The sequence below is a fragment of the Etheostoma cragini genome, unplaced genomic scaffold (assembly GCF_013103735.1).
Source record: "Etheostoma cragini isolate CJK2018 unplaced genomic scaffold, CSU_Ecrag_1.0 ScbMSFa_1523, whole genome shotgun sequence".
Classification (NCBI taxonomy): domain Eukaryota; kingdom Metazoa; phylum Chordata; class Actinopteri; order Perciformes; family Percidae; genus Etheostoma; species Etheostoma cragini.
Genome location: NW_023265587.1, coordinates 1,036,308 through 1,062,330, shown reverse-complemented (window position 1 = coordinate 1,062,330; position 26,023 = coordinate 1,036,308). Strand labels below are relative to the sequence as shown.

At 42.5% G+C, this 26,023-nt stretch overlaps 2 protein-coding genes across 10 annotated transcripts in view; one reads left to right on the top strand and one right to left on the bottom strand.

Annotated features, from left to right (window-relative positions):
* zdhhc17 (zinc finger DHHC-type palmitoyltransferase 17) overlaps positions 1–14,609 on the bottom strand; it is a 28,724-nt gene extending 14,115 nt beyond the window's left edge. For both annotated transcript variants that reach the window (XM_034865375.1, XM_034865376.1), the window contains exons 1-8: positions 14,449–14,609; positions 8,294–8,397; positions 7,101–7,223; positions 5,847–5,924; positions 4,108–4,252; positions 3,679–3,743; positions 2,352–2,514; positions 2,073–2,198 (exon numbers count right to left, since the gene is read on the bottom strand). In XM_034865375.1, the coding sequence (XP_034721266.1) occupies positions 2,073–2,198; positions 2,352–2,514; positions 3,679–3,743; positions 4,108–4,252; positions 5,847–5,924; positions 7,101–7,223; positions 8,294–8,397; positions 14,449–14,511 (867 nt within the window). In that variant the 5' untranslated portion in view covers positions 14,512–14,609. The remainder of the gene's footprint in view (positions 1–2,072; positions 2,199–2,351; positions 2,515–3,678; positions 3,744–4,107; positions 4,253–5,846; positions 5,925–7,100; positions 7,224–8,293; positions 8,398–14,448) is intronic.
* A 3,535-nt stretch (positions 14,610–18,144) lies between these two features.
* osbpl8 (oxysterol binding protein-like 8) overlaps positions 18,145–26,023 on the top strand; it is an 83,106-nt gene continuing 75,227 nt past the window's right edge. For 4 of the 8 annotated variants that reach the window (XM_034865408.1, XM_034865400.1, XM_034865401.1 and 1 more), the window contains exon 1: positions 18,147–18,488. The gene's annotated coding sequence lies outside the window, so the exon portion shown is untranslated. Of the gene's footprint in view, positions 18,489–26,023 lie in introns of all 8 variants that reach the window. The other 4 variants (XM_034865397.1, XM_034865398.1, XM_034865403.1 and 1 more) reach the window with 3 other exon arrangements.

Here is a 26,023-nt window from a genome sequence, read left to right as displayed (position 1 = left end):
GCTCCCAGCAACATGGAGAGACACAGCCCCGCCCCCATTAACTCACACATGGCTCCCAGCAACATGGAGAGACACAGCGCCGCCCCCATTAACATGGAGAGACACAGCGGCGACAGCACCGGTCCACACTTCTGACATTTGTCCACAGTTTCAATTTTTATTAACACAGCTGTATTTGTACCAGTGTTTCCGTTCCATAACTCTCTTCCAGTTCACTCTGGAAGACTTTCTTCACTGCTATCGAGGCCGCCACGGCAAAAAATACAGAAGAAGTTATTGAATGCAGTGAACTTCAGTTTGTTGAGTAATAGCGTGTGAGATGGAGCCTGATGGACCTGGGCAAGAGATGGGACCCATGGCCATAATATCATAGTTCATAAAAATGCGGCACAGTGAGGATAAAGACATTTCATTCACACGACGTGTGTAACTCTGCTGACCCGCCATTCGACCCGTGCTGGACCCATTCAGAATGAGTATGTGATCCGCCACTCTGTGAGTAGCATATGCATGACTGTAGCTATACTATTAATATTAACAGTCATACAGCATACAACTTCAATGTAGCACAATATGGATGTAAAAGCAGTTATAAATAGCATATGTGAGAATAAAATTTGTTCTGGTTAAAAACAACAAATAATCGTGATAATTAATCGGGATGTCAATATTGATTAAAATAATCATGACTATCATTTTGACCATAATCGTGCAGCCCATTTTTAACGAGTACTTAAAGAGCTTTTACATAGTACATGGTTCATCTTGAACAAGTCTAGTGTTTCCCTTTCGCGAGTGAGAGAAGAGGTGTGGAAAAGTTAGCAACAAAATGTACAGTGTCAGACCGCCTAGCCAACCTGTATACAGGTGATGTATACAGGTATACATCAAAGTCCGCTGTGACGATTTTTTCACTCTAAAGTTGCTGAAGCGGCTGCTCTTTCGATCCTGCTGGCCCTCTGCACCGGGCGGGGCTGCTCAGTTCCCCCCCGCGACGGACGAGCAGACACGCACGCACGCAAGCGGTGGATGCAGGACAAACGGAGATCAATACAGAGATCAATAAATAAAGAGAAGTTGAAGTCTAAGATGAGACACACAGGACAACCTAAACTGTGATTTTAAGTGCAATGCTATGTTAAAGTCCAATAAGTCCTTTAACACATTGTATGAATGTGTGTCCCAGACCAGGATAGGAAATTAACAATGTCAACAAGCCACTGACACACGTTTAAATTTGATTCATTCAATAAATTATTTTTTTTGTCTTCAATCCAACAGGCATTTTCAAATTATACCAACATTTGCAGCATTCTGGGCCTTTTTGGTAAGGTTACTTAGGTAAACTCAGCCTAGGGTCATTTTAAAATCTCCCCAAAACAAGTTTTCTTTTTATTAAAAAAATTGCAACTTTTTAAAAATGTTTAACATGTTCTAACTTATTCAAAAGACTTAGCTTTAAGAGTTCCTGTTCTTTTTCTTTTAATGGATGCAATTTTTGTAAGTGCTACATTGAAGTTTGCAGTTTGATAAATGCAAGTTATTTCAATTGATATACTGTAATATTCCAATCTTCGTGTGCTAAAAAGGAACAAACTGTAAATGGCAATACACAGTCTCGTTTTTTTGCCACATAAACAAAAAGCTTGTTGAAATTATTAATGTCTTCCCTCTCGCTTTATTAAAATCTCACCTTGCTTTACTCAGAGATGGTCCAAATGCTTAAAGTCAAGTCAAATTCAGTTTGTGCATGATTACATGAAATGAACTATTTTTTAATACTGTCTCCAACATTGTGGATAATTAAGATGTGTATCCTAGGCTGAAGTATATTTCTGGAGTGTTAAAGATTAAAAGAAAAAATAAGAACCGTACAGAACCGTGATACAAACTGAACCGTGGCTTTTGTGAACCGTGCCAATTTAGCACCCAACATGGTGAGACTGGACACTAAAAAAGTTATATTAGTCCTTTATTCTCCAGTTGTTGTAATGTTAAACATAACCTGTCATTTAAGAGTCCTCTCCTGTGAGTGTGTGTGTGTGTGCGTGTGCGCGTGCGCGTGTGCGTACCTTGTCCATCTTCAGTCTCTTCAGGTATGAAGGGCTGTCGTAGCCTTTGGCCTGCCGTGCTTCCTGTAAGTGATTGATCATCCAAACGTTCTTCCGTTGCTTGGCGAGATCTAGCGGTGTTTCACCCTACAGAAAACAACACAAGACCAGTCTGTACACACGTCCCATCACAAAGGCCTCTGGCGGCATTTCCACCATTCTTAGCGCCAGTCTCAGTTTTCTACATATTGCAGTACAGGTTCACAAAGATACTGGATGGCGCCACAAGGAAGGCATTACCTTGATGTTCTGTGCATCGACGTTAGCGTTGGCGTCCAGTAGCAGGCTGATGACTGTGGTGTTGCCGGCCAGCACGGCCCAGTGCAGCGCTGTGTTCTTGTGATATTTGTCGCCCAGGTTGACAGACACATTAAAGGTCAGTAGCAGCCGGGTGGGATCCACACTGTCACACAGAGGACGAAATCAAGGCAAGCTGAGTCAAACTAGTTTGAAACCCATCTCATAAACAGGCTTGTCACAAGGGCGCAGGAGGACAAAGTCAAGATAACAAGAAGGTGATTAAAAGAAATAGGACAGCAGGAAAAGTTTGGGATTGAATCGGGCTAATATTTAACACTTTATAACCAAACACCAAAACTACTCTTTTTGTGACACAGGATTAGGGCAGCACCTAACAAATGATTTTATTATCGATTATCTGATCTGTTTGTTACTTTCTTTAAAATGACATGTAATCTGGTAAAAATTTTCCACGGCCCAAGGTGACATCTTCAAACGCCAAGAAAATCTCACTCAAAAGGCTAGAACCACCGTCCTTAACAGGAAAAACCGTCCTTAACCATTGTTAAGGACGGTTTTTCCTGTTAAGGACGGTGGTTCTAGCCTAGGTTTTTCTTGAAAAAGCAACACATTCAAATGCTAGAAAGCCATCAATGTCATGTCACAATTTGATTTAATTCTTACTTTATCATCAACAGAACGTATTGTATTAGCAACACTAGGACTGGTTTCCCTGTGTTTGCAGTCTGTCTGTCTGTCTGTCTGCGTGTGGCTGCAGTCAGCAGAAACATGCTCTAGCTTGTATGTGGCTTTCAGTGCATCTCTGCACCATGCAAGTCCCAGTATTTCAGACTTGTTCCAGGCATCAGTTTCTTTATTTGAGGTTGTTATTCACTCAATCATTAAGATTTCTTTTCGAGGCACACCGCGCTGTAACAGCAAATGTGGGGACGTGTACACTTACGGCTAGGCAATATATGGATATTATATTATGATATATGAGGCTAGGTATCGTCTTTAATTCTGGATATCGTAACATGACACAAGTGTTGTCTTTTCCTGGTTTTAAAGGCTATATTACAGTAAAGTGATGCCATTTCTTGAACTTACCAGTTGTTTTTATTTGCCTTTACCCACTTAGTCATTGTGTCCGTATTATTGTTGATTATTTATCAAAACTGTCATTGTGTGTATATTTAGTGAAAGCCCCAATAATTAACCCTACAATATCTACATCAATGTATTTGATCATAAATATTGTGATATTTGATTTTTCCTATATTGCCCAGCTCTATGTACACTTACACTAATTATAAAAGGTACACACCTGTGAGTCCTGTAAGCCGCCCACATCAGAGGAGTCATGCCGTTCTGATCCATCATGTCCACATCCTGACATAGAGGGAAGACACAGTCTAAACAACTGAAGGAGAAGTGACATGTGGATAGAAAAGCAATAGAGCTCCCCCTAATGGAGAATATGGGGACTAAATGATTTCTAGTCCCAAAGTGGCTGACAGAAACCAAATGACACAAACGAGAAAATGAGATGATGATGATGTAATGGAGGATGTCCAGTTCCTATTTTAGCAATAACCTCCTCTTTTATTTATTATTAAATATCCTGCTGGTCCATATTAAGCAAAGATCTCCTGTCAAAAGACCACATGTTCTGTATTGTGAAAAAAAGCAGTTTATGAATTTTAACATTTGGTTTGCTTCCTGACAAATCGGCTGCATTGTTGGTGTTTCCTACCTGTCCTTTGGCAATAAGGTAGGCAACAATGGAGGTGTGGCCAAACTGGGCGGCCAGGTGAACGCAGCTGCAGCCCTCGCCATCGATCAAAGACGGGTCTGCGCCGTATTTCATGAGCTGCACCACCATGGATAGATGGCCTTGTCTTGGAGGAGATGAACACAAGATCAAAAATAATTTTAAGTCACATTATTCTTACAGAACATCTTCTAAAAATTAAAAGCAGAATGCTCAGTTTCTTTTGAGATGTAGCAAACTTGTTTTATGCTTTTTTGCAGCAGAATGGTTTGTAGTTTGGTGAAAATAGCCAGGGACAAACAAGGAACAAGGAACTCCAGTCTTTCAGAGATTTGGGTTTAAGAAGGCCAAAGCTATTCACACTTGATTACCCACTTAGATGCTGTGAGCAACCGTCCAAAGACCAGGGTCTCATTTAATTCGCTCCCCTGCTATTACACTGCTATATTTACACAAGAAATACTGTAGCCTCATATGCTGGCACGATATTGAAAGACTGACTCTCTGTCTGCTCTTATTACTTGACATGTGTCAAGTTACATGCAGTAGATTGTTTTTGTGAACTGTAGTTTTATAACTAACCCTGTCTGTGATGTTAACCTCCCCCTATGGGACAATACAGATTTGAAAGTAACAATGAACAAAAAAAAAGACAATTCATTGTTTTAGTTTGAACTGTTTAGTTCAAACGTGACAACTGTGTACTATCCCTTTCAGTGCACACAAACATACTCATTTATACTCATTTACTGTGTGTATACATGAGCAGACAAAGCCTGGAACACCCAGCATGCATCTAAAAGCCTGAGGACCGAGGAGGCTGGGGGGCTTTGAAAGGTCACTGGCAAGTGGAGGTGGGGAGGTGAGGGGGGACACAGGACTCCTGAATGTCTGTGTACCGGCGATGGTGAGGATGCCTGTCGTTAAATCTATTAATAATTCACGTGTGTGTGTGTGTGTGCGTGCGTGTGTGTGTGTGTGGGGGGGGGGACGTTGGCTTGCTTTCCTCAGGCAAGGTGGCCCTGGATATCGACGCAGCTGACCTTGCCATGCTTGATAATCGGATCTCTGAAAAGTACAATGATAATTCTAAAAAGGACTGGCAACAAGCCTCTACTGAACCAGGATTTATTTTTTACTCGTAAACTTGTTTAGCCCTTTAGGGTTAAGGTACTAGAATATATGGGCCTTGACTTTATCACCAACAATATTTCCAATATTTCAAAGTATGACTTCAGAGTGATGGAGGTTAGGGTGGTCACGGCTGCCTGAATTATTCTCAGATTATGAAAAAGCACATCACACCCACATATTAAAAAGTGGATGGAATTTACGTAATAGTGTTGTATGAAGCTATGGTCAACAATGATGATTGGAACCGGAGGGCATAGGACAGTTTTTCTTTGCTTTGCAGCTTTGTGACAAGGCAATGCTCTGGTTGTACTGAGGTTGATTTGGGAATCTCTAAATATGTTCATGTATCATAGGCCTTTGTTCATCTGTTTAGGTAAGTGAAGAAAAACTACAATGACAAAAAAACAACCGTGGCGTCTCTTACATTCAGTTGCTTTCTGTTATAACACATTATTAGGGAAAGAAATTTGGTAGAACGAAAAGAAACATTTTATTGTTAAGTCAAGAAAAGTACAAATAACAAAATAAATGTATGGACATGTGTCCACTAAATGGCAGATATGTTATCTGTGGGGAGTGTGTGTTACCTGGTGGCCCAGTGCAGAGGTGTGGAGTTGAGGTCTCCTCCCAGCTGGTCCACTATGGCTCCCTTTGATATGTAGTACCTGCACATACAAACACAATCCGCAGGTCAAACTTTATACTGCATTTACCCATGAATCTGAAAAACTCACCTAGTGGCAGCCTGCCCCACTGGTATAAACGAGATATAGATTTTTGGCTGTTCTCCGGATAAGAATCCCAATACCTGATGCCCATACAAACTGAACACAGCATAAAAATACCAAGCCAAAAACCCTTTCCACAAAAAAAAGCCCCATGAACAAAAGGCCCAGTCTTTGCTGCAGTGAGTGCTGGTTCGAATCTGGCCCACAGCCCATTGTTGCATGTCATCCCCCCTCTGTCTCCTGCTTCCTGTCTTCACCTGTGCTGTAAAGTAAAGGCCTAAAATGCCACAAAAATAATCTTTAAAAATTTAAATAAAACTAATCTGCAACTAATTCGACAACTGTTCATTTCTCAAAGAAAAATACTAAACATACTCAGGTTCCTTCTCATCAATTAGAAAATGTCTCTGTTTTATGTCATTGTAAATTGAATATTTTTGTGTTATGGGGTAGGTTGGAGAATACAAACAATTCAAAGATGACATTTTGAGTTCATAGAAAGCGTGATGAGCGTTCCTCTCCTCTTCTTCTACACATTACCGACTAAACATTTGGTTGATTTTATGAGAAAAGAATTAATGACAATTATCCTTAGCTGCAGTCCTACATGAGGACAGCTGTTTCATGTGAAAGGCACCAACTTCTGTACAATATATAGTCTGTTTCCCCACGGAAGTGAAATACATATGAGAAGTTAATTGATCCTGTGAATGATTGATTAATAATGAATATGGTTCACAGTGAATTGATTGAAATGATGTGGGAACAAATAATATACCATGTCATACAAATGGGCAACAGACTACAAATAACAACTTGAATAAATGAGTGGCGCTAAACAGAGAACTGATGCTTCAGCGGGAGTGGAACTCTTCCAGACCCGACGGGGGGGAGGGGCATATACGCCTAGTGTTGTAGTCTGCTGCTTAATGCCAAAGAAGAAGCATGCCTATGAGCAAAGAACAACAACTCCCTTCCACGTGTCTTAGTCCCTCCCCCAGAGGAGGCACAGGAGAGACGCAAAGAAATCATCGGATGACAGCAGCAACAAGCAGATGAGGTACAAGAAGTCCTACAGAGGGTCAGGTCACTTTTCAACATGAATGGACTCACTTGACCAAATCTATCCTGTTGTTGATAGCAGCCCAGTGGAGGAGTGTTACGTTTTCTTTGTCTGGCTGCCGAACATCGAAGCCCGCCTCCACCAACTCCCTGCAGCGCTCAAAGATGCCGTACCTGAGGAAGAGGGGCGGAGAGGGATTCAAGACTGCATACAGACAAATATATGGGCAATCTCAGTTAACAAAGGATTAAATACATAAAAGTTAGACACACTGACAAAATGCACGCACAGAGAAAAACACACAAAAACTTTAAAACAGACAGATCCACATCTCACTTCTCCTTAGTCAGCCGCAAACAAGACACCCACACTGTGGCATACTTTGACTCGGGCTGTCTTTGACAGGATATTCCTAACCTCAGAGCAAAACAACTTAAACTGGTTTGTCAAACGTGACAGACAAAGCTTCTGTTGTCTTATCAGAAAGACATTTTCCACATTTCTCCCCTTCCCGCCTACACTCTCTCATCATTTGCTGAGCTTGGGACTTACTTCTTTTGTATGTAAAAACCACAGTTGAAAACATGGGGGTGTTAGTTCCAAATTTAAGACTTGTGGGATCTTGATAACACAAAACCAAATGAACAAGTAAACAAGCTGCCCTCCAGTAATGATGTCACAGGGAATTCAAACTAATAGCTGCAACTCTACTTGCCTTGCCTCGCAGTTTCACGACCTGACAGTTTTCCTGTTAGCTGCCAGGCAGAGAGGGGTGTGGCTTACCTGCGTCCCACAGCTTACAAAGCGGAAGTGAAGCAGACTAATGGGGGTCAGTAGAGTGGAGGGTGTGTTATTGATTGCCGTGATGTTGTCCCCATCAAGTTGTGTTCATACTGAGTCTTGTCTACAAATGACCTATCAACGGAGTGTCGGTGCGATTTGACCGAAAGACGGAGAAAGAAGCACAGGGGAGCCAGATGACAAGGGTAGGATATACCATCCTTCCTTTCAGCCTGGCTAGCAGTCTCTTAACTTTCAAAGGCATGGATAAACTTAACACTGGAAGTCCAAGACGTGACGATAATACCTTTTCCCCAGAGTTGCTCCGATGAGATTTAGATATGGCTTTTGAATAAAAAGTTACAGTCCTAATGGCAACCTTTCTGAGACTAAACAGGGAGAACTGTGACAAAGACAAAACTAAATTCCATAACACACATATGCATACATATTATTAACTCACTGTGTGGCTTTGACAATGTCCCAGGTGCTGTAGTCATCCACATGGTTTTTGCGGCTGACGTTCTCAGTGTAGCCATGGTTGTAATGACTCTGGGGCTTGATTTCCTGAGAAGAAAGAGGGACGACAAGAGGCAGAAGCACAGAGATAAAGATAGGTCCGTAAGGTTGTGTGTGTGGGGGGGGGGGGGGGGGGGGGGGGGGTATTATATACTTCATTTGTGATTCAGAAATAGGTAGGTTACAAGGATACAATCTTCTGTCATGGTATATGTAATCATTTCCACAATATTTACATATTTTCAGGAAATTCAATTGCAAAGATTGTGTAGATAAAAATCCTGTAAGTCCATTAATGCTATAAAGCACACCTGTTAACCGAATGATATACAACATTTCCCACAATGGTTTAATACACCTAGAGCTGCAGCGAAGAGTCAATCAATTGTTTAGTTGATTGAAATGAATTCATTTAGGAAGAAAAAAAAGCCAAGTCTCTGGTTCTAACTTCTCAAATATAACATTACCCCATGGTTTTAAAGTGTTAGTCAGAGCAAATAATAGAATCTAAGACATCACATTAGATAGACGAAACAATGAGACCTAATCAAGAAAACTATAGGCAAATTAGTCAATAACCAAAATAATAATGATAACGCACTACACAGGCTATATGACCTGTCTATTTTTAATAGCTGAATTGCACAGAAAGGATTGCTAGAATTGAACCATCTTTAATGTTATTAGTTCCACATGTGCTTTTTCTGCTATGACAAGTCAATATGTCTGAAAAATGTCTGTGGTTTGGATTAATAAAGAAACAATAATACTCCAATGTTTCTAGGGCCATCAAGATATAAATATGAAATATGAAGTGACCATCTCATATTTGTAGTCCTGTATTTTTAAGGTGTCAAAGCTGCCAGGAGGTGTGTGTACTTTGCAGAGCCAAGTTCTGGTCATTTACAAATCCATACGATGTGTTTCAACTACCCCGTGTGCTATTCAGAGGAGTTGAGCTCCCAGAGACACGTGAGAGTAACTCCAGTATGATCGGGACTGTGTTGAACTTTTTTCCTACGACCAATGGAAACATGAGGAACTCAGAGTCTCTTTCTTCCTCTGGACATGTTTTTCCAGAAACAGGGGGAAGATGCCCTGGCTCTAAACCCTCAGCAGCTGGTAATCAATGTCTCCATCTCAAACTTGCATAGACATAACCGTGGACCGGTCTCAGCAGCCCGACGGATTCTGGGCATTCCCTCCCGCCATCTAAAAGGCTGATGGTGGCAACTGGAGCTGTAGTGATAATTGCAGCGTGTGCATTTTTCACCTCTTAATTATATAGCTGCTCAGTAGTGATGCATCCAACAGTGATGATACTGTCCACTAAACGTACGATCCATTTCACACCAACCATTGATTTGGGGATGGTACCTCATCTGTTCAGTGAGGCAGCAGGCTTGGCTTTTGTCAATGGACCTGGTCGGGGGGCATATGGCAACCACTCCTTGGGGAGGGTGGAGGTCATGTGCCTTGAGCTAAAAATGATACACAGCACCCTTTCTGAAAGTGCATGTTTCTTAGTTTGCAATAGAACGAACAGTAGTGATAGTCGCAAAAACAGTGTAATAAGGCTGACCGTTTCACAGTTTAAGATCAACATTTAGATTGTATTAAGACTACATGACGCCAAAAAACAAACAAATATGATAATAGTTTTTTTCCCCACTGCATCTGCAATGAGTGCATTGCCGAGACAAGATTATTATTGTGTTCTTCCTCTTGCTGGCCGTAGCCATGGCTCATTATTAGATTCCATCTCTAATGAGACTCATTTTGAGGGACTAATTCAATATTCGGTATAGTTAGACACAGTTTACATCCATGGATCGGAAGGAAGCAGAGGGGAAACTATTTTTATGAGGGACGTAATGGGAATGCTCCACAGAGAGCGTGTGCAGTTTTCCACTTTGCACTACAAGCCCAAAGCATCCAATCAAGAGGCTGAGCATGCGCCTTGTCTTTAATGTGCCGTTCATGCACAGACACTCTTTTGCATTTTCAAAGGAGATTGGAAGCTGAGGACATTTATCACTTACGTTTCTTGAGAGGTGAATGTTTGTATGCGACATGTTTAACTGGTTCAACGAATAAAGTGTGCCAATAAACTTCTGATGCGCCAATTCAGGTGCCTCATATGTTCAGCCTCAATCTGCTCTCACTACAATCTACGCAATGACCCAGATTCCAAGCAGCACCCTGCTGAAACGGAGAGCAACTTTAATGCCCAGTCAGGTAGACCTCTGACATCCAGACAAACAAACAAAGAGCACACGGTGATTACATCTTCATTAATTAGGAGAACCCTCTCTCTAGTAAACCTTAACTGAAAGCATCAAGGAGGAAAGATCTTCATTAGTCAGCAAGACTAGGACTAAGTGCCAGCTGATTGTATTGCCTGAATCTAATAGTGCCACAGAGAGGAAGCATTTTATTTAGATTACTGAGGAAAACAATGCTGTCTAAATGCAAATGTGTCGAGGTGTGCACACATTGAAGACCAACTTCCTGGTATAAAGTGATCAATTACAGTTATTCAGATCTGCCTTTCATCTATTCAGGAAACGCTGTTATCTCTAATGACTTAAACGTGTGTGTTTATGGTAGGGAGGTTAATGATTAACTGTCAATAAAAATGATGACCAAATAATACTTATCATTAAGTTATTATCATTAGCTTTTTTCTAGGCTATACAGTCTATTTCTTAGCTGCTAGAGCAAACTTAGCATTTTAATTGCTATAGTAAGTTGCGTTTGAAGCTTTTTTTTTTCATGCTCGTGGCTCTCTGCTGGCCAGCGCTCCCAGCTGAGAGCTACGGGCCACATGCCATCATTTAGATGAGAACTGGCGACTTAAGTCGGCCGTCCTACACAGAGTATGCCAGGCCGACAGCTGACAACCTCACAGGTGGGTGCAGTGGAGACAGGCTCAGACTAGTCCCGCGTTGCCGCACCTATGTCCAAAGCACTGCGGAGTAAGGTCTGGCTCCTTCACACACACACTTTTGGAGATTTGGAGAAAAACCAGCCTTAGAATGGTGTTGGGCAGCGCTAAGCACTGGTCGCAGCGCAGTGGCTGTGAAATAGCCTCGGGAAGAAACTTATCTTGGGGGAACATTTGCACCCGCAAAAGAAAACACCACATACAATATTAATGGAAGTTAACTGTTCAAACAATACAGTTCAGTGAGCTATTTAAATGAGCTGGATACATGGTTAAACGTAGTTTGCCTTTACCAATGTGTCACTGTGTGTATCACTGTGTGTACTTCGTCCACAGCAATCCCACCAATGGGTCGCAAAACTGCCCAGTCAGAGAGGAAATGCCCTGAACATATTCCTTGTAAATCTTTACAATCGTTCCCTGAAAGAACCAACCGGGCCTGCCTTGTTGCACGATCCAAATTTACTTCAAAACTTGCTATTTTTAGCATGTAGCTTGCTAGCTGGAAGGTTGTTATCGTTTCCCAACACAAACTGAGTTTTGCGAGATGAGGGACGGACGACAAATGTTCCGGCAATTATGCAGTAAATGAACTGTCATCGATCAAGATTAGGTTCAGACATACGTGCGAATGAATGTGTTAATTCTTCTTAGCTGTGGGCTGAGACACACCAGCCCCTCATCCCTCTTTCCACGGAACCTGCACGTCTGATTAAAATGCACGGCCATGTCGCCATGGGACAAGACACGCAGGCTGACATGGAAAATGAATAGCTAATATGCAGGCTACCACATTTGTTTATTTAGCACAAGTCCTTTTTGTCATTGTAATATTGAGAAATGTTATCGCACGTGACAGATTATGCTCATGTTGTGCAGGCCTAACATAAGTATGTGCCTTTACAAGTCCAGCCCTTATGGGTCACATTTTCCTGTTAGGGGTCACGTATGAACAGGGAGGCAACAAAAGCAAACCAATTTGTGGCAATTTAACTGTTCAGGATGTAGCAACACTACCACTGAAGTTCAATATTTACATAATGTGTGAAAAGAAGTATTAGTTTTAAATTAAAGGGGCTGTAGGTAGGATTGTGAAGATCCAGGATTTATCCAAAGAATTTGAACTTTGACAACTCAGTCCCTCATCCCTTTTCTTCTAAAGCCCAAACGGTCTCTGCAGTCGGACACCCCCCCTGGCGCTGATTGGACGATCTGAACAGGCTGTAGGTGGCGCCAGAGGAGCTGGATTTTTTTTTTTTTTAAATGACCTGCTTTATGTAGTTCTACCCCCACATAGACTTAGACTTCGCTTTATTAATCCCTTTGGGATGACTCCCGCAAGGAAATTAAAGTTTTTTTTGTTTTTTTAGACTTAGACATAGAAATAGACTGACATAGGGTCAGTTTTAGCTAATACCTGCTGACCTACTGGTTCTCTACCAGCCAAAATGGCTACTGGATGTTTAAGGCACTCTCGCCTTACAAGAGCCTAAACCAGATTAGAAATCCCAAAATCCATCCTCATCCGTCAGCATCTTCGGGTCTTACTGGATATTAAAGACATATATCACTTGAACTGCACTCTGCCAGTATTAACGGTTACTGACCAAGCCTGGAGGTAAATTAGGCCAGTTAACCCGCTGGCTGCAAACCAACGATCAAAACAGGACTGCTGAGATAAAAGCATGCCCACCACAGCCTCTTTCCAACAAAGGAGATACAGGACCGTCCACTTCTAAACAGTTCTACTAACTACTGTCCCCCAAAACCTTTTTTCCACTTGCATTCACGCTGTCCAAGTGGCCATAGGAAGTGACCTTTGTTATTTTATCACAGCCATCTAACCACCGCTATGCAGAAAGGGAGAAGACCCTGCCCTGAAATAGGAGCTGAATGGGTGACAGAAACTGTGGTCACAGGAACTTAATGAACCCCAAATTGGTCTTCAAGGAGCGTTATGTCGTAGGAACTGCAACAATCCCTCCTGTCGGAAAGATGCTTATCATTGAGGCAAAACCACTGTATGTAACAGAGACATGACCTGCAGAGCAAAGACCACAACAACTGATAACCAGCCTGTGTTCCGTATGAAAAACCTTAGTAAAGCTACCTCTACCCGCGTATGGGTGGAACCAGGTGCCGCACTGTGTACATGGGACGTAGAATAATGAAAAAAGGTGAATTAACGTTACATTTTCTGCTTTGAGAGGATCCGAATGTTAAGAATATCCTCATGCGTGTCTCAAGTGACTGTGGTAGCAAGGGCAAATGATGCAAAGTAAAATAATAAAGATGGCTAACTTGGACTCAAATAGGAGCAAGCTAGCCAAAGAGAGGAATATTAAACAGTACAGCTCGTTTTTTAGATGGTGTGGAAATTTATAATTTTCAGCTACAATATCAAGTCGTTATTGGAAAAATATAATTTCAACGTTGTTATTTATTCTTCATTTAAAGTCCTTTGTTTATCTTGATTCACAATCCAACATAACAGCGGTATTACATGACAGATATGGGTATCGTTTCTTCCCATCACAACCAAGTGGACCTGTTAGACCGGTTAGTTAACTGGGGGGGGGACTACAGAATGTCAAACTACTTTTCTATTCCTAAAAACATGCTTTTAAAGAAAAGAAAAAAGTTGGTTTAATATGAACTTATAGTGACCACGGACTGGACACCACAGCTTAACAAACCCATTTACACTTGACCCCAATTGACATCCCCGCAGCTAGCTAGCTATCCCAGCCAGTCCAGTAGAGCTAGCTACAAAGCTAACGTCGTCTGACTGCAAAGATGAACGGTACTTTTCCTTTCCAGACTTTAGACACACAGCATACACTCTTCTTTACTGGTTGCACAGCGTCACTACCATGATGAAGCACCACCTAGCTTAACGTTAACACTACCAGGAGCATCTGCCCAGCGCTTACTGGCTATGCAGCAGGAGGATGGGGCTAGCGTTAGCACCTTTAGCACCTTTAGCATCGTTAGCTGCCTGCCTCCCCCCTCCCACCGTTGGTTTTGCAGGGGGCATCGGAGTTTCCCAAAAAGCACGGTTAAATCCCCCACCCACCCCCACACGGACTGGGCTAACACGTTTTGTTGGTGTTCATGTGTCCGTGCGAAGACATGAAGTCCAACGACCATACCTCGGGGTGGAGAATAGGGACGCAGCCAGCTTCTTTCTCATACTCCTCCATAGCGTCGGCCATCTTGGTGGTGTTGTCCGCAGAGCATTGTGGGAAACGAGAGGCTGTGAAGGGGGGGAAAGGGGAAACAGACAGAGGAGGAGAGAGGAGCTGTCAAAAACACAGATGAAGGATGATGGGCCACATGACACAGAAGGTCACATAATGATGGGCCACTAATGCCAGTGGTCAGGGCTACTAATGATAACATTCATTATCAAATACATGAACAATACCACTGCAAACCCTGGGCTACTGTAGGGTTATGTAAGAATAGCCTGCCACTATGGGATTATAATGGACAGGCAAAGACAATATGGAAAAGATGGACTCACGGTACTTAAAGGAGATCGGGTATGTGGCCCACTGCAGAGAAGCCTCTGGCAAGACTTGGCAAGGCAGAGTCAAACATGTCTGGCTCTACAGTAAACTGTTAAAGTGTTGTCTAACATCTGGTGTTTTTAGATGCACTGTGTATGCTATTATATATCACCAATCTTAATTGTAACCTGCTTTAGGATTAATGCAGGGCTATGTAGATTATATTTGTGAGCAAAAGCCCAAATCGTCCAAATGGCATAACTTTGAAATATTTTTGTTTAACTGTTCTTGTGTTTTTATTTAAGTGTTAACACACCCTTATAAAATGTTGTTTCTTCTGCTATATTATCTACCATGGATTATTATTATGCTCACAGTGGCTACTAGACAAGTTCAGATAAGTTAAGATACATTCACTTTTTGCAAAAGAACCAGGACAACATTTCCTTTGCAGACCAAGACATTTACATAAATGTAATCTAATTCCACTAATTTGATTTGTAATTTGAGTAATTTAATTGCTGCCATTATTCCATCACACTCCCAAGCATCAAGTTATTAATGTGATTATGCAGGCATTTCTCATATTAGTTTGTTTGTTTAAAAATCTTAAAATCAATGTTAAAATCAGAGCAACTGCATGAGTTGAGTATGCATATTCATGTTACTAACTTAAAAAAACATAGCACACACGGTGGACTATGCATACGCATACATATGTGCGTATGCGTGCATGCAGGTCTGTGGTCAGGGTCACTACTGATAGTTTTAGACACATTACAGTTAGTACATTACAAAACATTTACCATTATCTGCTGCAAGTAGTCAGGTTAGAATAGGCTCATAAACACCATTTGGATGATCATGGGACAATGAAGCCCCCCAAAGAAACTCAGACTGAGTCCTCAAGGTGAGACAGAAGCTCCACAACACAGTGTTAAGTCGGGGACAAAGACAATACATGCACTAAAAACAATTGAATTGTTAAATGAACACTAAATATACAGGCTATGTATGTATGCATTTTCTAATTAAAAATACAGAATGGTATAAATAAAATACAATTCATGGTTCTACAGTGTATATGGTCATGAGGAAATCTCTGTTATGAGTGATCTGTGACATTTCATTAGAAGGCCAGTAGCAGCCAATGGAAAGCATGGACACCCTTGCAGTTACTGGTTTGTGCCCCTAGAGGTGAACCTAACCATCCATCAGCCACTGGATGTCACTCTTTACCCAAGCATGAAGGTAAAGGTAGGCTGCTTTATTGTCACATGCACATACATGTAGCGAACATTTAAACATTTTTCACCCCACATCAGCCTACACAAATAGGATTGTTTAGCAAAATACTTTTTATTACACTTAATACTTTAATTACTGTATTAAAAAGCTTATGTGAATGCATTCATGAATTTAACAAAGAGGGTCATATTGACCCTTCCTTGACACACCTACATCATAACTAAGTAAGACATTTCACACCTACATCATAACTGAGTAAGACGTGACACACATACATCATAACTAAGTAAGACGTGACACACCTACATCATAACTAAGTAAGACGTGACATATCTACATCATAACTGAGTAAGACGTGACACACCTACATCATAACTAAGTAAGACGTGACATATCTACATCATAACTAAGTAAGACGTGACACACATACATCATAACTAAGTAAGACGTGACATATCTACACATTACTAAGTAAGACGTGACACATCTACATCATAACTAAGTAAGACGTGACATATCTACACATTACTAAGTAAGACGTGACATATCTACACATTACTAAGTAAGACGTGACACATCTACATCATAACTAACTGGACCACAACACATGTTTCCATTGGCCTGTCCAGGCCATAGGTCCAGGTCTTAGGTCCAGGCTATAGGTCATGCCATAGGTCCAGCCCATAGGTCCAGCCCATAGGTCCAGACCATAGGTCCAGGTCTTAGGTTCAGGTCATAGGTCCAGGCCATAGGTCCAGGTCTTAGGTTCAGGTCATAGGTCCAGGCCATAGGTCCAGGTCTTAGGTTCAGGTCATAGGTCCAGGCCATAGGTCAAGCCCATAGGTCCAGGCCATAGGTCCAGGCCATAGGTCCAGGCCATAGGTCAAGCCCATAGGCCAAGCCCATAGGTCCAGGCCATAGGTCCAGGCCATAGGTCATGCCATAGGTCCAGGCCATAGGTCATGCCATAGGCCAAGCCCATAGGTCCTGGCCATAGGTCATGCCATAGGCCAAGCCCATAGGTCCAGGCCATAGGTCATGCCATAGGCCAAGCCCATAGGTCCAGGCCATAGGTCATGCCATAGGTCCAGCCCATAGGTCCAGGCCATAGGTCAAGCCCTTAGGTTAAGCCCCACCGTATTTAATATTAATGGTCTATGGTCCAGCCAGGCAAATCAGGTGATCACCAAGTAGCAGAAACCAGGGAGGAGTCTCATGTTGCTGTGTCAAGTTACCCCGTCATAAACCAGGCCCGGGATAAAGAGCGTTTGGCCTACAAAATAAAGTCAGGCCTAGAGCATTGGTAAATAAAATGGAACCGTCATAAAAGCAAAATTACTTATAAGAAAATACTCATTCAACCTTTATTTATACTTGAGGCATCATTGAGGTGCAGCCCTCATTTACAGTGACATTGAGATACAAAGACAAATTTCAGAAAAGGATACAACACCATCATAATAGGAAAATATAGTATTTATATATCATATTAAGCACAAGATAATTCAAAATGTGCTTTACAGGAAAGATAATAACAATTTAATAAATAGTGATAAACCACCTCCAACTACACTCAACCCATATAAGCAATATAAAAGTCAAGACAAAGAACTATTTAGGCAGCAAAAATAACGAAACAATATACAATAAAAAAGAATATATAATCAGTAAAAAATAATGTTTACTATTATTAAAAAATGTTGATGTCAATGTTGTTGACATCAACAGATTTTGCATGGAAGAAGAATTCACACAGTAGTTTTATGATTTTGTCTTAATGTGGGGAGAACATTTGGAGCTGACACAACAGCAAACTGCAGCAAGAAAAAGACATATGGAGCATAACTTCCATTAGTAGTATGCAAGACTTTCTATACTTTATAATTACAGACAATCGATCTAGTTTCAATTAAATTAAATAACAATGAAAACCACGACGCCCCCTAACCCAGTCAATGTATCATAAACGATTATGAACAGAAAAAGACTGTGCTGCTGCCTGTAAAATGTTTTAGTTTGTAGTTTTTAGTTTGAAATCTGTAACCGGAAACACTGTGCATTGAAGTTGCCTTGACCTCTGTCCACTCACACCCATGACAGACTCGGAGTCGCGCAGGCCGGCGGGCTAGTTGCTAACTGTTGACTGAACATCCGTGGTAGGAACATACCAGTAACTGTGGAGACCATTTGTCCCTCTTCTAACCTTTAACACTGGACATACATGACGCCACTGGGCCGAGGAGGACCACCAGCCGAGGCAATGAACACCCACCGCTAGTCGGACACGTTAAAACGTCGTTAGCTAACCTACCGTGAAGAGACAGCAGACGGACCAACGTCCCCGAGGACTGCCTGGTCATTCAGCTCCAGCCACCTTTCTTGTTCCGCGAGCCAGTCAGACGACCTACCGGGAGACCCTCAACGAGACTAAGGTAACGCTAAGGGCCACGCTAACATAATGAGAATTAAACAGCAGATGTAAGGCTATGCTAACGTGGGTTTAACGCGGCTAGGTTAGCTCCGTCGCCAGCTCGCTGCTTTGGGAGTGTGTGTCGAGTTGACACAGCCGTGACTCTGCAGTCGAGCGCTGCGTATGATTATGTAATAAACCGGGTAGCGCTAGCTGAATGGTAGCCAAATGTGGCGCTCTGTTACCACTTTCACTTGACCGTATCCAGGAGCAGAAACGTGAGCCTGGCTGGCAGTAAGACCTGTTTCTCATCGTGTCAGACAGCTGATGCATCCGGCAGATCCTGGTCTGGTACCAGATATCTGTTATGAGCCTGTCATGTTGTCCACTGAGCTCCCCGGCTCCTACTTGGATTTTCTGGGTATTCATCTCGGTCCTAAACGAGGCGTAGCCAATTCATTACGTGAAGGCCGTTTTCCCTCCAATAGCCTACAGCCACTAGTGTTCCTGTGCTGAACCCCACTCAGAGTTTGTATTTCCATGTTTTCCACCCTCTGCTTACTGCATGTGGAAGTGAAGGGTCATCCCAGACTTTCCCCCATGTTGCTGAGGGGATGCTAGCCAGCCCGGGTCACAAGAACAACCAGCTCATTTGCCAGCCAAATGGAGTTTCCATTCCACAGCTGGTTCCCTGCACACTGCTCTGGGACACACACACTTTGAATGCTGAGTCTACTTGTGGGAGGACAGAATGTGTTACTGACCTGCGTAATAGCTCGTTTTTGTTTGGGTTGTTTGCACTGTGATGGAAGGAAAACACTGAACTGACTAGGGACACTATCCTGAATATATGTTATTCTGGGCTTAAGACCACATTCTAATGGAGATCTTAAATGCCACTGCCAAGCACCTAACGAGGTCCATACTGTACAGGCAGTCAGTCCAAGGTAACCTTAGAAAAGCCTTCATGGTCAAATACGCCCATAGAACATAGAGCATTTGTGGAACCTTTACTGTAAGATGCACAGTTATGTTAATGAACCTGATTAACTAGGCCAAGTCCTGGGCCAGAGGACTAGATTCCTTCTTTACATAATTAGGCTAATTATTTCCTACGATATGTGTTTAAATGTTGTTGTTGGTAAACTAGGTGCAAGCATAAAATTGCAGTACAGTACGTCCATATGTTCATCTAGCTTTCACTTTTAAAATCTGAATGGTGAAGTCTCGTGTCCACACAGTAGCTTTCATATGCCTTACTGTTTTCTTCCAAATGAACCATTTGTCCAGCAGCCGAATGGCTAGTGAATTGTTGTTTTGGCCGGTGAGTGTAACAAATCTACCAGCCACTTGTGTATTTTCCCAGCATGTTGCTGGTAAGTGGTGGCAGTTACACGAAGATGGGCATCTGCTAGCAGGGGTGCAGGGTCGGGACTCGCTGCAGCTTGTCTGTTTGCCACCCTTACAAAATGTCACGTACTGGAAGCTGTGGGATTGCATCTGTTCTGGAATTGAACCTGTTTCCCCACAACGCAAGCACTTGGTTGGTTAAAGCGAAGAGGTTCATACTGTGTTGAGTGGGAAGGTTTTTATTTTTTAAGTTTATGGTTTCTGGGTGGAGTCTGCGTCATTATTGCTGATGGTATATTAGTTTGTTCACCAGTTCCATGGTGTTGCATTCACACCTTTTTTAGATACATATGTTTTTTATTCAAATCTTTACATGCTTTTCAAAGAGCTGAAACAGTGTCTGGTTTTCTTCACAGTTAGTCTCAGCTGGTACCAATGGAGGATATATGCTAAAATGCTTGTGAAGGAAAGTATGGTGTAATAGTCCTTAAAGGGTCACAACCTTTTTTGAACCTGGACCTTACTTTCCTATGCGCTGCGAAACCACCTATGACATAAGTTAATGGGGCAAATGTCCGATTGTATCTATACCTTCACAAAAGGGCTCGTTTAGCCAATGAAGGCTCTGATTAATAATCTAAGTGTCTGACAACGTTATGGAGAGGATTTCCAAGGATTCCTTTTCTGTTAAAAAGTAAGATCCTTTTTTTAAACATAAAAACAGCCGCGAAATTGTGTTTGCTCCATGTGATTAAAGAGTGATTTTAGCATTGTCAAATACACTTCATAAAAAGTCAACAGAAACAACATAAAACTATAAAAGCCCTTTAGTAGTAGTTAGCCTTTAATCCCAGTTACAGCCCTTAAATCAATTCACAGAGGCCACATTGTGACACAATAAATCAGAATCAGCTTTATTTGTATGCAGGACTAACTTATAAATGATGATGTTATTAGTATTTAAATTGTGGCGCATAGTGCAAAGGATGCTAGAATAAATAGTATTATGTTATTATATAAGTATTATATTACAATATGACCAGTATGAACAGCTCTGAAATAGAGAATGATGACTAAATAATAAGTGGAACCAGTACAAGGACTGATTAGAGACCGTGTTACTGGGTTATTGAACAGGAACTGAACCTGACACTGTGGGTAAGAAGTCAGCTGTTCATCAGAGTGATGGCTTGTGGGTAGAAACTGATCCTGAGTCTGTTGGTTTTGGCGCGCAGGGCTCTGTAGCGCCTACCAGAGGGGAGAAGCTGGAACAGGTTGGGTCAGGGGCCCGTTTCCTGACTCTGGAAGAGTAGAAGTCATGAATAGTGGGCAGGTTGGCACCAATGATCTTTTCTGGAGTCCTAACTGTCCGTTGTAGTCTGCTCCGGTCCTTTCTGGGGGCAGATCCAAACCAGACAGGGATGGATGTGCAGAGGACTGACTGTAGAAGTGGACCAGCAGCTCCTTAGGCAGGATAAGGTCCTGAACTGCAGCCTCTGCTGGGCCTTCTTGATGATGGTGGCAGTGTTGGACTCCCACTTAGGGTCCTGGGATATAGTGGGTCCCAGAAACCTGAAGGATTCCATGGCAGACACAGGGCTGTGGATTATGGTGACGGGGGTGAGAGTTGGGGGGGCTCCTCCTGGAGTCCACGATCATCTCCACAGCTTTGAGCGTGTTAAGCTCAACGTTGTTTTGATCTCTTTGGTCAGTGAGTTCCTGGCCTGGTTATACAGGACTTTGTCCCCACTTTTGAAGGCCTCTTCTTTGGACTGTCCATGTTGCCTGAGTCTTGCTGTGAACCAGGGTTTTTGGTCGTTCGATGTGCAGAAGGTTTTAGACAGCACACACAGGTCCTCACAAAAACCTATGTATGATGTCACAGTGTCAGTTCGTCCAGATCAGTGGCTGCAGCAAAACCCCAAAAGCCTCAAAACAACCCCCTCAAATTCAGTCCCTCGCGCATCCAATATTCACCTGTCAGTAAGGCAGCAGCCTCCAGACTGTCACACCATTAGGAGCTATAACAAATGCTGTGTTGCTCATGAAGTTATTGAAAAGCCAAGGCCAGTGCATCAGTGCGGTGTAATCTTCCCAGCGGGGGCACTCAGGCCACTGGCTGTGGTTTGGCGGTTTTAATTAAGTTTGCTTTCTTGTGTGGGCCTTGGACCAGGCTCCTCTGCTGAGCAGGATTTGTTATTTGATAAAGGAGCGTGGGCGCATCGAGCCCTTTTATGAGTGCCCAAGCCAATCACCTTCTGTGTCCACCCTCCTCAGGCCCCCAGAGCATAGCTTAGGGGGGAGGGCAACCTATCACTGCCCACCTGAACTGCAGATACTCTGCTGGTTTCAAAGCTGTGCATAATGTGTAAAACCCTAGCAGAAATGGTTGTAGATGCTGTATTGGGAGAGAGAATTTAATCATGTCGAATGGGTGTTCACTTAAATCTAGAGATTCAACAACAAACCCTCTACTCTGGTGCTTAAACCATTCCTCCAAACCGATTGTGGATTAGTGTTTTGTATCCAGATTAGCAGCCCCCCATATGAAATAAAGGTTGACTTCTTTAAAATGACCGTACTCATCTTTCACACCAACTGTGTACGCATTACATAAATTGGAAATTTAGAGACAAAACATTGCAGTCACAGCTGCACTCTCCATAGACTACTCTAACACTGCTTAGTGTGGTGGTATTTGCCTTTTTGAATTATTTGGAACATGCGTATAAAAACGTAGTACATGCCCACATGTTCCTCAGAGATTGAATGAATGATCTGTTATATAATATGTAATATTGAAAGGGGTTTCACCTTTTTTGTTCAGCGTTTTAAATGTGAAAGAACAAGTAACAAATGTCAAATGTGACAGTGACAAGAACAAAACATCCCTCCACAATGGTCTCTTCCTTGGCAGTTTGGTTTAATAACTATGAGACCTGAGTCTTCTCTGCTATCCATAAATGGTTTTATGAATGGGAGGAAACTTGCTTTGCTTCATAACTGTTGTTACCAGCCACCAGACATGCTGAAGAAACCACTTCCAGTCCACCTAAAAACCACCCATTGTGTCTGAGCTCTTGGGTTGACTCAGAACAGTTTTACTGGGACCGTACTGTAGGTGTTTCCTGGATAAAACATTTGACGGGTGGGGCAAGTGATTTCCAGTGAACCAAGTTTTTACAATAGACATAATAGTAATAATAATAGACGTAGAAGTTGAATGACTACAATCGACTGTTGCAGCTTTCAGAAAGGATAAGCAAACGAAGGCCCTGGGGGTGTGCCATTTCTGTTGCTGTATAAGGGGCATTTCTACTTCAGCGTAACGTCTACGCCTTGGCTACCTACGTAGGTATGTGGCGACCCGGACCAAGCCGGAGGAGCCAGACGTTCCCCTCTCGGAAAATAAAACCCCTCATTGCGGCGATGCATTTCCCCCCAACTCATTTCCTGGTTCATGAAGAGGGTTAACTTGTCCTGCTGCAGATGTCCCGCCGTGGTCAGAAACAGGAGAGACATTTTGTTTCTCTCGCTATGACTCGAGAGTTGGTACTCGCTCTATCAGCCACTCCCCACACACACACACACATGCCGATTCGACCCACACACCAACACACGAGTATAAACTTCAGGCCTCTTCCAAAGCTCTGAGTGGAGCCTCGGCACAACCGTAAATAACGCGGACCACTTTTTCAGTTTGTTCTTTGAACGAGCGGCTTGAAAGGGGAAGTGTACATGTAGTCAACAAAAGGAAAAGGTTTGATCAGAATACAGGACCAGGTGTTTCTGAATGAGATGCTGGATCACAGTGCTCTTGATGTAACACTCCCAGTTGGTTTTCATATTACCATTATTATATTCCCCAGTCTTTGACTCTAATTTAAACTAGTTTACGTTAGACCACCCTGAGAGCTCAGCGTTTTTTTCTAAATAAAAACAGAAAAAAAGGTTTTTCACAGGTTCACAATTGGCAAATGTCCTGATCATTAATATTTGTGTATCAAACATTTTCATTATTATTGTTTATTAAAAGGATCCCCATTAGCTGATACAGTAACGGTGGGTCCACACTATACACACAGTACATATTCATCACATACATTCAACTACAAGGACATATTTACAATCCAATCAATATGCAACACCCTGATCCACTTTTATTAGCTTCTTGCTTCAAACTCTGGGATGAATCAAGGGAAGGGGGGGGGGTGGCGGTGGTGGGGACTGCTCCTTTACCTGCATTTTTCATGGAGATACCACGTAATAAACTTAACATCAGAAACAGACAGAGACAAACACCCAGGCCTCCCAAAGGCCCAGTATTTAAAGCCCAGAGCCGTGCCCTTAGCTCTTCTTAAAGGGTTTCCAATGGCAAATTTAGACTCTTTTTGTCTTTTTCATTAGCCATTAATCTTAGGAAGGGTGGATACTTATTATTATTGGAGCAGCAGTGTTTCCACGGATTAGAAAGCATCATACGCTGGCGTCCTTACGCAATCATTTGCATAAAGCTTAGTGGTTAGATAGAAAGAAATGGAAATCTTCAGCCAAATAATCACAAATTCAATACAGGAATTTATTTGACTTTATAATGATTACTTAGGAAGGCTATCTTTTGAAGTAAAAAAAGAAATTCTGCAAAGGGAGTGAAAAAGATCAATAAAGAATTCCCAAAGTAGGCCGGCTCAGCTGTGTCTTCCTCCCATGGCGTCCCTCTGTCTCTCCTCGCTACACTGCCCCCACCCTGTCCCTTCTCCCCTTTCTACCTGCCTGTCTACGTACACTATGAGTCTGCTCCTCACATCACAGATTCAGGGACAGAAATACCTTGCATGCTCGCTGGACAATACTGGCAACTTTATTTCTTTTTTTACAGAAAGCATCGTCTTTTCTGCAGAAAGTCGCCAGATTTGTTGCTAGTCGCTTTGTTACAAAAAAAAGTTACGAAAAGTTGCTAAATCTGGCGACAAAGTTGCTAAGTTGGCAACACAGGCGCTGTGTGCTCATGGGGGAGGGCTGTGTATGTGTGTGTAGAGTGACAGAGAGACGGAGGAGGGCAGGGAAAGGAAATGCAGCTGATAAATGTGTGTTTTAAATGGCGTTAAAAAAACCAAACGCGATGTGTGGCGGCCGGTGTTGATTGTGTGGCGCCATGCCACAAAGTAGTCTATGTGTGGAAAACACGGAGCAGAGTGGTGCGTGTGTGCATGATCAAGGAATGTGTCAATCATTCTAACTTTGGTACCGAAACTAATAGTCACAAACACTGTGTAAAGTTGAATCAGTCTCTCCAGGATCTCATGTGGAATAAGGGAGTTGTAGTTGATTAATGAAGCTCAATGGATACAGTTACAGTCCTTTCTGGCTCAAGCTTTGTTGTTAACCTAAACGAGTTACAAGTGTACATGCTCTGCTTTCTAGTGTCCTAATTCACTCATTCAGAGTCCTGTGCACAACACAGTGCATTGGTTTTCATGAGCCTGGATGCTGCTCTTTGCTCAGAGAGAGTGTACATTGTTCAGCAAAGATACACTGTCATGTCATTGCTGGGAAGTTAGCACCTATGCTAACTTGTCGTCCAGAAAAATGGCCTCAGCTTTGAGCAGTGGACAGGAATTTGATTTTAGCCACTGTGTGCCTCCACACTGTTTGCTAATGTCTCCAAAAGTCCCCACAGGTGTGATTGTGATAATCCCCAGAGGCTAGACTGCGACCTGAGGGGAAAGGGACAGTGGTCGCATACTCTAATACTTGAGTTGCATTATTCATACCAAATTTGCAATAGGTGTGTCACATCTCCTAACTCTCAGATCTTTCTAAGTAAAGTCTTAGGGCACATATGATTTGGGCTGAATGACGAACGAAGATGGCATTCAGCTCTAGTACAGTATGTGCCTTTCCTTGATCCCCAGTGTTACTAGCTGTCATTATCCAAGGGCCAGTGCAGTGATGATAGACTGGTTTACCAGATATACAGTTCAATAAAATTCATTTTATTTAAAGTCAAATCACAACAGATGGAACCTCCAGACACTTTAGAGGTAGAGCAGGTCTAGAACACACTGTATAATTTAAAAAGTCCCAATAATTCCCACAAAAGCATGCATTTGGTGCAACAGCACCCCCCAGGCCACTCTTGGGGCCAACTAGAGAAAATTGCACAGGACCGGAGTGCCTGGAGAACCCTTGTCGGCGGCCTATGCC